Below are 10179 nucleotides of genomic sequence, written 5' to 3'. Positions count from 1 at the left end.
GGCCCTGCGGGTACACGGGCTCCCACATCAGCTGGTGGCTGCGCATGAAGCTGATCACCTCATCAGGGAAGTCCTTGGTGGACTGCAGGAGGGGGTCGTACGTCTCACTGGGGCACTGTGTGACAGCATGGAGGGACTGCATCAGGGCCAAGCCAGTCTGTCCCAGTCCCCCCCCCACCTGCTTCCCAGCCCCTTACCATGCCAGGACGGGGGTAGGGGATGCGGCCCTTGTATTCTACCCAGCGGTAGTCAAATCCCTCCTTGTGTGCAAAGGGGCCACTGAAGGCAGCTCTCACAGCAGCCATGGAGTAGACACAGACAGCAGAGCCACTGAAAATGCTGCTGCAGGGAAGCATAGGGCTGTTGGTGTCTCCACTGCTCCTCAAGGACCAGGCGTATGCAAACCCATGCCCCTGAGCCCATGGTGTCCCTTGTGAGCCCCGGAGCTGTGCATGGCACCCCAGGAGTGACAGAAATCCCTTTGGCACGGCCAGTCCAGCCTGGAGTACCACTGGCTTGACAAATGGGCTGGTGAACCAGCAGCAGGGAAAGAAGGAAAACACCGGTGGACTCTCTTCAGCCAGCTGGGTACTGGTCCTCCCTTCTTCCCTGTAGAGCAGCACTGGCGAGGGGCTGGGGGACAGACTGCCCTATGCTTGGGCTAATCAGGCTCCTGCTTACCTGGAAACCGTGAAGAGACCATATACAAGCGGGTTCTGGGGGTCACGGGTGCGCAGGAGGAAAACGTCCTCTGCAAAGAGAGGGATTGAGGTGAGGCACTCCAGAGCTTGAGGGCCAGTCTTGGAGGATGCAGGTGGACATCCTCAGTGCCATGCCCTCCTCCCTGGGCTGTGCTGGAGGGAGCAGTCATGGCAGAGCAGTGCTTCTCCTGGATGCAGATAAAGCTGTGCACTTACCGAGCTGGTCAAAGTGGGTCTCAGTGCCCTGGGGCCCAGGGATGGAGCACACCAGACGAGCCTTCAGGAACGTGCTCCACCGGTTGATGAGGCTGTGCTTCCCTCCCACATCGTTCTGCCAGGCATCAAGAGCTGGAATCAGTCCAGCCTCTCTCAGCCTCCCCCACAGCTGTGCCCTCCCCATCTCCACAGCAGGACACCCCTGGCCCTGGGCCTTCTGCCGTGTGGTACGAGTGTAGTGACACCCTCACATTCCTCTGCTCAAGATGCTCCTTGGTCCAGAGGAGGTAAAAGCCTACCTGGTGGGACACCTGGCCAGAGTCTGCTGGCCTTAGTGACTGACCTTGCAGACCCTGGCCACCCTGGCATGGATGTGCTGCTGCTCCCACTGACCAGCTTCCACAGCTGTCTCACGGAAGAAGATGTAGACCTTGTCATCCTTTGGGTTGTAGGTATCGGGGATGGCGTAGGCACCAATGAATGCAGGCTCTGTAGTGGGAAGGAGCAGCACAACGTGGCCCTGTGCCCTATTCCCACTCTCTCATACTGCTCTGAAAGCCCCTGGGAGCAGTGTGAGGCTACACAGGGCCCATGGAGACTCAGATACCCAGGAGGCCAAGCCCCATTCCTGGTGCTCAGGCTGTGAAGTGTGTGCTGGAGCATGGGTCCCATGGGTGGCTTCATCAGTGCCTCCTCCCAGACAGGTGAGGAGGCCCAGACCACTGGCCTTAGGGCTGGCCCCAGCTTCTCTCCAGCCAGCAGGAGAGCAGCCCCATGCCCAATGGATCCCCCCTGCTCTTACTGTGTAGCCAGTGGTCCTGGTTCTGCTCCGTGCGGATGTAGCTCTGCTCAGACCCATGGACCCACGTTCGGAAGAAGGCAGCACTGCTGCCCATGAAGTCGCTGGAGGTGCCCGAATACAGCTTCCCATCTGTGGGGTCAGGGAGGTGTGGGTGGGTGCCAGCAGGTCCCAGTACAGACCATTCCCAGCTCTGCCCCTCCCAGCATCGCCTCTGATCCCTTCTCGCTCTTACCAACGAGGAGTCCTGTGAAGGGTTCATGGGGGCTATATGGGCACCGTCCTCGCCCTGATTCCAAGGAGTGGGTCACCAACCGCATAGTGGGAGCCCCAGGACCCTGCCAGAGCCAAGAGGGAGGAATCAGGTCAGGGGAAGGCTGGGAACAAGCTGGGATTGTGGAGGAGTGGGAAGGAGGCGATGAGCATATCCCTCAAGGGGAATGGCAACACCTGATCCCATCTCCATGGAGCATTGCCAAGCTGAGGCTGCTCTTGCCATGCAACTGCCAGGGACTGCACCAGGCTGGCTGCCTTCCCCACGCTCTGGGGCTCCCTCTCCCCAGGCTCCCTGGAAAGCTGGGGGATCTCTTGGCACCTTCTGCCATGGGGACATGTCTGTCCGAGATGTTCCTCACCTTCCCCCTGGCTCCCAGCTGGATGAAGGCACAGACAGGCTGGTAGGAGCCGGTGCCACAGGCGAACACATGGCTCCGGTTGAAGGGCTGGAGGAGGCGGATGAAGTTGGCACACTCCATCTGTGCAGGGGGAGATGTTTGTCATGGCTGAGCCATGGTGTGTCTGCTGGGGATGGAGAGCCTGGCCAGACCCTGCCCTGGCAGCTGGCCAGCTGAGTTTGGCTCTGGCTGGCTCCACAACCTCACTCAAGGCAGAGCCCCAGGCTCTCTGTCAGGGTGATGGGGGTGTTTGATATCCATGGTGAGCTGCCAAAGGTGATGAGTGGGGGCTGCCAGCCCTGCTTACCTCCACATTCTTCCCTGCCAGCTGGCAATGCTCGACCTGTTCCCTGGGGGCTGGCCAGAAAATCTGAAACACAATAACCTCACAGATGTAGCCCCTGCTTCCCTTGGCCCTCCATGGCACCAGTGGGAACAGGTTCAGCCAAAAGGCACTGCCAGCCTCAGGCACATGGCAAGGACATGGGGCTCCTCTGCCACAGGTCTGAGACCCTCCCCAGGGTCCCCAGAGCCCAGCTGAGCCCAGCAGGCACACTGCCAAATCAATCTGGAGTGACCCTAACGTGGGAACAAGGCCTGGGAGGGCCAGGGCACACCCAGGCGGTGGGCAGGCTGTCCTGGATCCCTGCCCATGGGAACGCCAAGCTGCAGAGTCTTAATGGGCTTTTCTTTTGTTGGGCTTGACATTGCTCCCTGCCAGCAGGATGTCTTGGGATGACATTAGTGGACTTGCTGCTGGAGCTCTTGCAGCAGCAGGAGCAGGGAATAGGTGTGACAGCAGGACTCTGGGCACTGCTTGCAGTCCACCCAGGTCACCTCTCCTGGCCAAACTGCCCTGTCCCTCCCTGGTGTCAGCCCATCCCACCAAGTCTCAGCACTGCCAGGCATGGGTTGACCCTACTGATTGAGACATCCTGGTATAAATGTGTCCCTAGTGAGGTTAGAACAGTCCAGTCTGGAGCACATTCACCTCCACACCCTGGCACTGGAACAAGGAGCAGCTCCCTGGGAGGAAGAGGCCAGCCTGGCTCGTGTCATCCTCCTCCCAGCACTGACCTTCTCGGGCTCTCTGCTGGGATGGTCCAGATGAAGCAGGAAGATGTGGTTTTTTGCTCCCACCATCAGCCAGCCCCTGTCTTCATCCACCAAGAGAGCTTGGAAATCCATCCCATCCCCTGAGGCCAGCAGCAGGTGAGAGCTGTTGGATTTCAGCAGGTCTGAGGAACACAATGTGGGAGAAAGAGAAACCCATTCATGAACAACACAACTAGGAGCCAGAAGTACCATGCTTCCCTCCCTGGGACAGCTCTGGTTACCTATCCTTGCTCCGAGGGATTGCAATATTCCTGCCACTGCCTTAGCAACCTACCACCTTCCGTGTCCCAGAGCTCATCATGGAGCCTCCTCCATGTGCCCACCTGGGGGAAAAAGTCACTCCTACAGAGAGAACAACTGCACCAACCTTGACCTTACTGGGCTGATTTGCAGGGCATGGGGCAGGACAGGGGTCCAGCTCCAGGAGGCCAGGGTGCTCAGCTTCCAGTCTACATTCCAGAGGAACTCCCAGATCCCCAAAGCCTCTGCACCCTGAGAGTGTGGGGAGAGGATGGAATGGAGAGGAGACTTGATTGCTCTGACTCCTGACATGTTTTCCCTGGGCTTCAGATCAAGAGAGTTTACATAAAAAAGGTTTTGTCTTTTTGCTGGAGCAAAGCATCCCTCCAAGGAAAGGCTGCATGGAAACAGGGCGGTCATAGCATGGTCTGGACAACCTCTGCACCCACCCCTAAGCCTTTGAGTCTGTGAAATGGCTGCTGGGCTTTAACCCACACACAGGGATGGGCAGGCAGGTGGGTGCACTGGGACGGACTCTTGCAAGGGTCCCCAGCTGCACCCTGGGTGCCATTCCAACCCTACACCCAGCATCCCACATTTCCCACTCTGCCCTGAACATTAGGCTTTCTCGGGAAAAGGGCTTTTTCAGAGCACCCCTTTGGCACTGCTGGAGGGAAGAGCCATCTTGCTGAGGGAAAGTGTGCCATGGAGTCAGCACACTCTGGGGGGATTGGAGACAGGGCAGCGAGAAAGGCTCTGCTGTTTAGGCTGCAGCTCCTCCCTTGCAGCAGTCAGGGCAGCTCTCATGGCCCCTCCAGCACAGTGGCCATGTGGGTGAGCAAGGGGGACAATAAGCTCTTGTCTCTTGGTTAAAACTCCTGAAACAACATCCTTGGGGCCCACATCAGTTCATGATGTGCAGCACCAGGTTTGGGGGCTCGCTGCCTGGGCAAGCGTTTCCCAGTGCTGCTGCACCAGACACAGAAATGCAGCAGCTGCCACCCCCAAGCGCCTGCTCCCCAGGAACAAGGCAGGGGAAAGGGGCACTGAGGCAGGCCACAGGGCTTCCAGAAATCATAACACATTGCTTTCCAAAAGTGCCAGGATGTGGCTGGGGATAGGGGCCAGATATGATGGCAGGCTGCTTCTGGCTTTGGTGCTGTGCAGGGAAAGGGGGCAAAAATGGGGCCATGGGAGGGAGAGATGGAGATGGGCTGCACTGGATGAGGCCTGAGTGGAGGTGGAGTGTGGCTGTGAACCTGGGGAGATCTACAAGACCCAGGTTGAAAATGTGCTCAAAATCATGTGGATTGAAGCAGTGCATCAGGAGAAGAGGGAGGGAGGCTTTTGAGGAGAGCCAGTGCTGGCTGGGTGGATGCAGTGTGGATGGGAGCATGGGTGGATGTGCAGCCCCAGGTGCAGCTGAGGTCTACGTGGGCACGGGCACGGCTCCATCCAGAGGGAACTGACTGACTCGGGAGGTTGTCTCATTTCCTTCCACCCTGTTTCCAGGGCAAAGGGGAAGCAGGGCCAGTGCCTGCAGGTCAGAGAAGCTGCTGATGTCCACTGGTCCCTGTTGGGCCAGGCAGCATGCAGTCCCTGCCTGGATTCACTGTGCTGTATCCAGGTTGTCTCCCAGCTAGCACTTCCAATTCCCCTTCTTCTGGGGTTAGAGTTCCCATTGCTGGGGGGCACAACTCCTCTTCCAGCCAGGTCAAGGAGCTCCTGGCCCTCCTCCTGCTCCCTCAAAAACGGTGCAGAGCCCCACTGCACTCCTCCCCTTCCCTTGGGTGCCTAAGGGTACCAGAGATACAGGGAAGCAGGTTTCCAAGCCGTTTCCCACCAGCTGAATAGGATTAACAGCTGAATTCCTGTCCCTGCCTGCTGGCCATTGTCCCAGCTGGGGTGTGGTGCATCACTTACCCTCCTGTGTCTGCCAATACTCCCAGGACCTGCCCAGTTTGGGGTGGGAGGGGAGGCAGAGGCAGGGGAGTGTTGGGCAGGACTCTGGGAAGGAGTGGGAGAGAAGGGCCAAGGCTCATCCACTACATGAGTGTAATCAAGCAGATAGGGGACAAGGATGGTCCTAGTGAATGTCATGATGTGATCACCCTCTGACCTGCTCCAGCCCTGTCCAGGGACAAGGTCAAGCAGGACGATGGAGGAGCCCTCCCTGCTGCCATGGTGATACATGGGAGTACCCCAGAAGGACTCACCTCCCTGTATTTGCACTCTCTGGGAGTGAAGATCACCATTAGGGTCTGAGCCTGACCCTGTGCATGGTTCTGCTCCCTCACCAAGGGAATGTCAAGTGCTGGGATCCAGACCCAGGAAGCTGCTGCACACAAACGAGCCTCCTCTCCCCCAGGGCATTTGATCCAAACTCCACCCTGAAGGCAAGGAATCAAGGGCTCTCTGCAATAGCTGTGACTAAACGGATGGATGAGTCTTGGACATACATCCTCTCCTTTGTCTCCGCTGTCTCCCAAGGCCACGATGTTTGTCCTTATTGCCAGAACCACTGTAACTGCCTTACCCCATCCATCATCTCTGTCTGCCCTTCAGCTACAGCATCCTCCGTGCAGGGTGACCCTGGGCTTCCTGAGGTCACAGCCCGGCTGTGCCAGAGGGCTGTTCTCTTCCCATCCCCCTGCCACCAGGAACAGCAGCCCACAGAGGAGATTCCTGAAGTCCAGGGGAAGCTTGGTGCTAAATTGGGTTTCAGTCCCTCACTGCTGCTGTCTGATAAGGGATGTGCCAGGGCAGGTCTTGGTGCCAGTAACAAGGAATCCCATGACCTCCCTGCACTTGGGAGCACGCCGCGTGGTGATGCCCGGCTGGGCTGGCTGCTGATCAAAGGCTGGCAGAGGACCCACCTGCCAGTTCCTGGGATACTCCCACAAGAGGAGCTGGCAGGAGTGCTGTGGTTTCACTCTATAGCCACACTGCTGCACACCCTTGGAGAAGAGAGAGGTTCAGTTTGGGCAGTGTTGGGGCTGAGCCAGCCTGACTCAGCTCACCTGAGTATGCCCCTGCATGGCCAGGGTTGTTGGTGTGCTATTATAAATCTCCTCCTCACCTCTTCGGCAGGGTGGGACCTGCTGCTGTTGATCCTGGCCCCATGCCCTGTGCCCCATCCTTCCTGTGCTTTCCTGGCCGTCACTGCTGTCATTTCCTTCTCTCCAGTCTGCTTGCGTCTTCTTCCCCCACCCTGCCGAGGGCTCTGCCTGCCTCCCCTGTGCTGAGATCTGAAGGCAAGGCTGATCCCGTGGACAGACTCTCAAAGGCCTCCTTTTATTTATTTTTTTTAATTCCTAAGGATTTTTAAACCTAAATTTCTCAAGGCATTGCGTCCTTGAACCTACCCTGTGCTGTCCATGAGTCACATCCCCTTGCCATTGTTCACCTTGTCCTTGAGCCCTCCCGATGCTGGGAGCTTCCTCTGCTGCCTCTGCCCAAGGCGTGAGGGCTTTTGGCATGCCTGGGCCCAGCACACTGTGGGCCTTTGAAGTCAGCTGTCCCTCTGTGCTCCAGCTGCCCCAACAGCCCTGATCTACCTCCTCCAGCTCCAAGGAAAGGCAGACACTGCACTCTGTCTTTGAGCTGGGCTCTCAGCAGAGCCATCTCCTCACAGGGATATCCTGTGTCCCTGAGAGGTCAGCCCTTTCTAACCTCAAACTGGAGGCATCTTCCACCATGCTGGCTGACCCTACCCAGAGAGCTGCTTCTCAAGGTGATGGAGCAGGCCAAGAGGATGGCCCCAGAGCTTGAAGTGCCACATCCATGGGAAAGCTGGTCTGCCCTCTCTCGTGTGGAGAGGGCTGGTCCAGCCCTCCTGATTCTAACAGCCAGAGCACCACGGGATGTGCTGAGCTGCCATCCTCTGGAGCAACTTGCTGATTTTCACATAGGCGAAGCTGCAAGCAGATCAGTTGGCCAAGTCTGTTCTGAAAGTCCATGGCAGGATAGCAGGGTTCTGTGCTAGCTCTTCAGGTCATTCTCCTGTAGAGACCCTTTGCCTAGGCACTGCTTTTCCACGTGTCTGCTGGGCTGTGTGCTGTGCTACCTCTCAGTCTGCCCTTGCTGCATCTCAGGTCAACAAAGCAGTCTCCCTTCTGCATCAGACTCAAGAAGCAAATTGTGGCTCCCCTGGACAGCTCATCATCTAAACAGGTCAGACAGATACAGGGGGGGAGGGAAACATGCAGCAGGGAGATGACCTGCATGGGGGATCAGTCTCTCCTGGCAGGAGAGGAAGGGTGAAGGCAGAAGATCTGAGCTGGGGCAGGACTGTGCTGGTGGAAGGCAGGGGAAGAGGCTGGTGGCACTGTCCTGGGGCTCAACATTCTCACTGCACTGTGAGCTGAAGGCAGGGGACATACTCCAGGAGTGCCCAGTTCAACCCCAGGCCAGGACACACTGAGATGCCCAGAGTGACTCTGAGCAGAAGGAGGCATCCCCTCTGGTCCCAGCGTTGCACTGGGCCAGGGCAGGGCATTCTCTTTTCGGATGCCTATGCAACACTGGCACAGCATCCTCAAGGGTCTGTGCTTGGAGCTGAGACTTTCTGAGGGCCCAGCGTGTGGAGATGTTACAGTCACAACCATGGGGCTGCTTCCTGACCCCCATCCACCCCTTGGCTCCCTGTTTGCAGGACTCTCTCCCAGCCCTCCCAGGCAAGGTGCAGACTCCAAGGAACCCCTTACCTTTGTAGGCGAGGCGAAGGCGTGGGGCATGCTGCTTCCATGCCTTGCTGCTGCCCAGCTGCTGCAGGAGGAGGCAGAGGAGCAGTGTAGTCAGGGCCAGCCCGTGGCCAGGGGCAGCCTGCATGCTGGTGCTGGGCAGTGGGCAGGGTCTGCTTGCCCTCACAGCACCATGGTCCCGTGCCGAGATGCCACCTCCACTGCCAGCTGCAAGTAGAGAAGGGGAAAGACTGCAGCTGGTGCTCAAAGGGCTAGTTTGGGCTCCAGGAAGTCAGCTGTGGCTGGGAGACCTGCTCACCAGCCACCCCTCTGGGAGCTCCAGGGCACCCCATGTACAGGGTCTTCAGAAGACCAGCTATTCCAATCTGCCTCAGGGAGGTGCATGGTGTGATGCCAGTATGCCCATGGCATGTGGTCCTTGGGAGCACTGGGATTCCAGCATCCTGGAGGTGACTGACATGAGGGAAGAGGGAATGAGTACACCCTCCAACAGGCTCTCAGACCTTGGGCATCCTCAACTCAATAGCTGATCAGACCCCAGTGCTTGCCCAGAGCTTGGTGAGGGATCCCTAATATTCATTTTATCTCAGTTTGTGGTTAAACTTCGTCCCTCTCACTGAAAGGGGAATTGGTGCTTTGGAGAGCTTTCCATAAATTTCACTTCTGTGATCCCCTCAACATCATCTGTGGTTGTGTGTGTACATGACACATCACTGGCTGGTAGTCCTGCAAATTGCCCAGTCACCACAGAGCTCTCTGAGGTCACCAGCATCTGCTGGCACTTCTCTTCAGAGTGGTGCAGGGGTTACAGTCTTGTCTGGCAGCTCCCACAGCTCTTGCTGGGAGCAGGGCTGGCCTGCCAGCTCTCACTAATTAATCCAGGCTATTTAGATGCTTTTTCTCCACTTAATATATGCCCCAGTCCCTACATAGCAGCTCTGACTAACTTTTGCTGCATATTAAGTTCTTCCCGTCCCACTAACGAAAGATTTAAAATAAGCTTTTTGGCTCGTTCCTGGCCAGAGGTTCTTGGCATAAGGAGAAGGGGATTCCTGCCATCCCAGCGAAGGACTGTGGGAGGGATGGTGCAGTCAAGACTTTCCAATTGCCTTGGCCTCTGCCTTGCCCAAAAAGGAGTGCTCAGTTCTGCCTAGGGAGAAGGTTTTGGGATGGTGGAGCTGGGGTTTCTTGCCCTCCCAGTAGCAGTGTGTTGGTGGGCCGGGATGCAGCCCCTTGGGATGGGGTGCAGCTCTTCAGCTTCTTTCCTGCCCTTGCTGCTGCCTGGACCTCGTTCTGGCCAGCAGAACCTGCTGCTGCTCCAGAGCCTTCCCCTGAGCCAGAAGACCTGACACCACCCAGGGACATGGATGTCACCTCAGGGTGGTTGTTGTGTCTCTTTAGTTTGGGGATGCTCTCTCAAACCAGTCATCCCTTTCTGGGCAGACTTCAACAGGTCAGCCATGACCTAAGGAAGGGAAAAAAGCATTCCACAAACATGATGGGTTTTTGCTCCTGGATTGTGGATAGAGGAGGTTCCTGGTGGCCCATCAGCCACACTGAATACCTGCTGACAGGCTGTGCTGCCCTCGTTCCCCTACAAACCCCTTCCCAGCAGGCAGCAATGATGAACAGCTTCCCCATGCTGGGATGTTCCAGCCATTTCAGCTCTTCCTGCACTCAGGCCCTGCAGCAGAATCTCCCAGATCCATCCTGTTTACTTGCAGCCACAC

General features: G+C 57.4%; 1 protein-coding gene across 1 annotated transcript in view; it reads right to left on the bottom strand.

Annotated features, from left to right (window-relative positions):
* LOC103799988 (semaphorin-3D-like) overlaps nt 1–8576 on the bottom strand; it is a 10963-nt gene extending 2387 nt beyond the window's left edge. Inside the window, exons 1-11 of the mRNA XM_009072351.1 lie at nt 8453–8576; nt 3468–3628; nt 2698–2760; nt 2352–2471; nt 1952–2054; nt 1720–1848; nt 1261–1406; nt 918–1032; nt 682–751; nt 198–342; nt 4–115 (exon numbers count right to left, since the gene is read on the bottom strand). Of these exons, the coding sequence (XP_009070599.1) occupies nt 4–115; nt 198–342; nt 682–751; nt 918–1032; nt 1261–1406; nt 1720–1848; nt 1952–2054; nt 2352–2471; nt 2698–2760; nt 3468–3628; nt 8453–8576 (1288 nt within the window). The remainder of the gene's footprint in view (nt 1–3; nt 116–197; nt 343–681; nt 752–917; nt 1033–1260; nt 1407–1719; nt 1849–1951; nt 2055–2351; nt 2472–2697; nt 2761–3467; nt 3629–8452) is intronic.
* Between the last annotated feature and the right edge of the window lie 1603 nt (nt 8577–10179).

Source organism: Acanthisitta chloris, unplaced genomic scaffold (assembly GCF_000695815.1).
Source record: "Acanthisitta chloris isolate BGI_N310 unplaced genomic scaffold, ASM69581v1 scaffold15650, whole genome shotgun sequence".
Classification (NCBI taxonomy): Eukaryota; Metazoa; Chordata; class Aves; order Passeriformes; family Acanthisittidae; genus Acanthisitta; species Acanthisitta chloris.
This window is presented reverse-complemented; position numbering and strand designations above follow the sequence as displayed.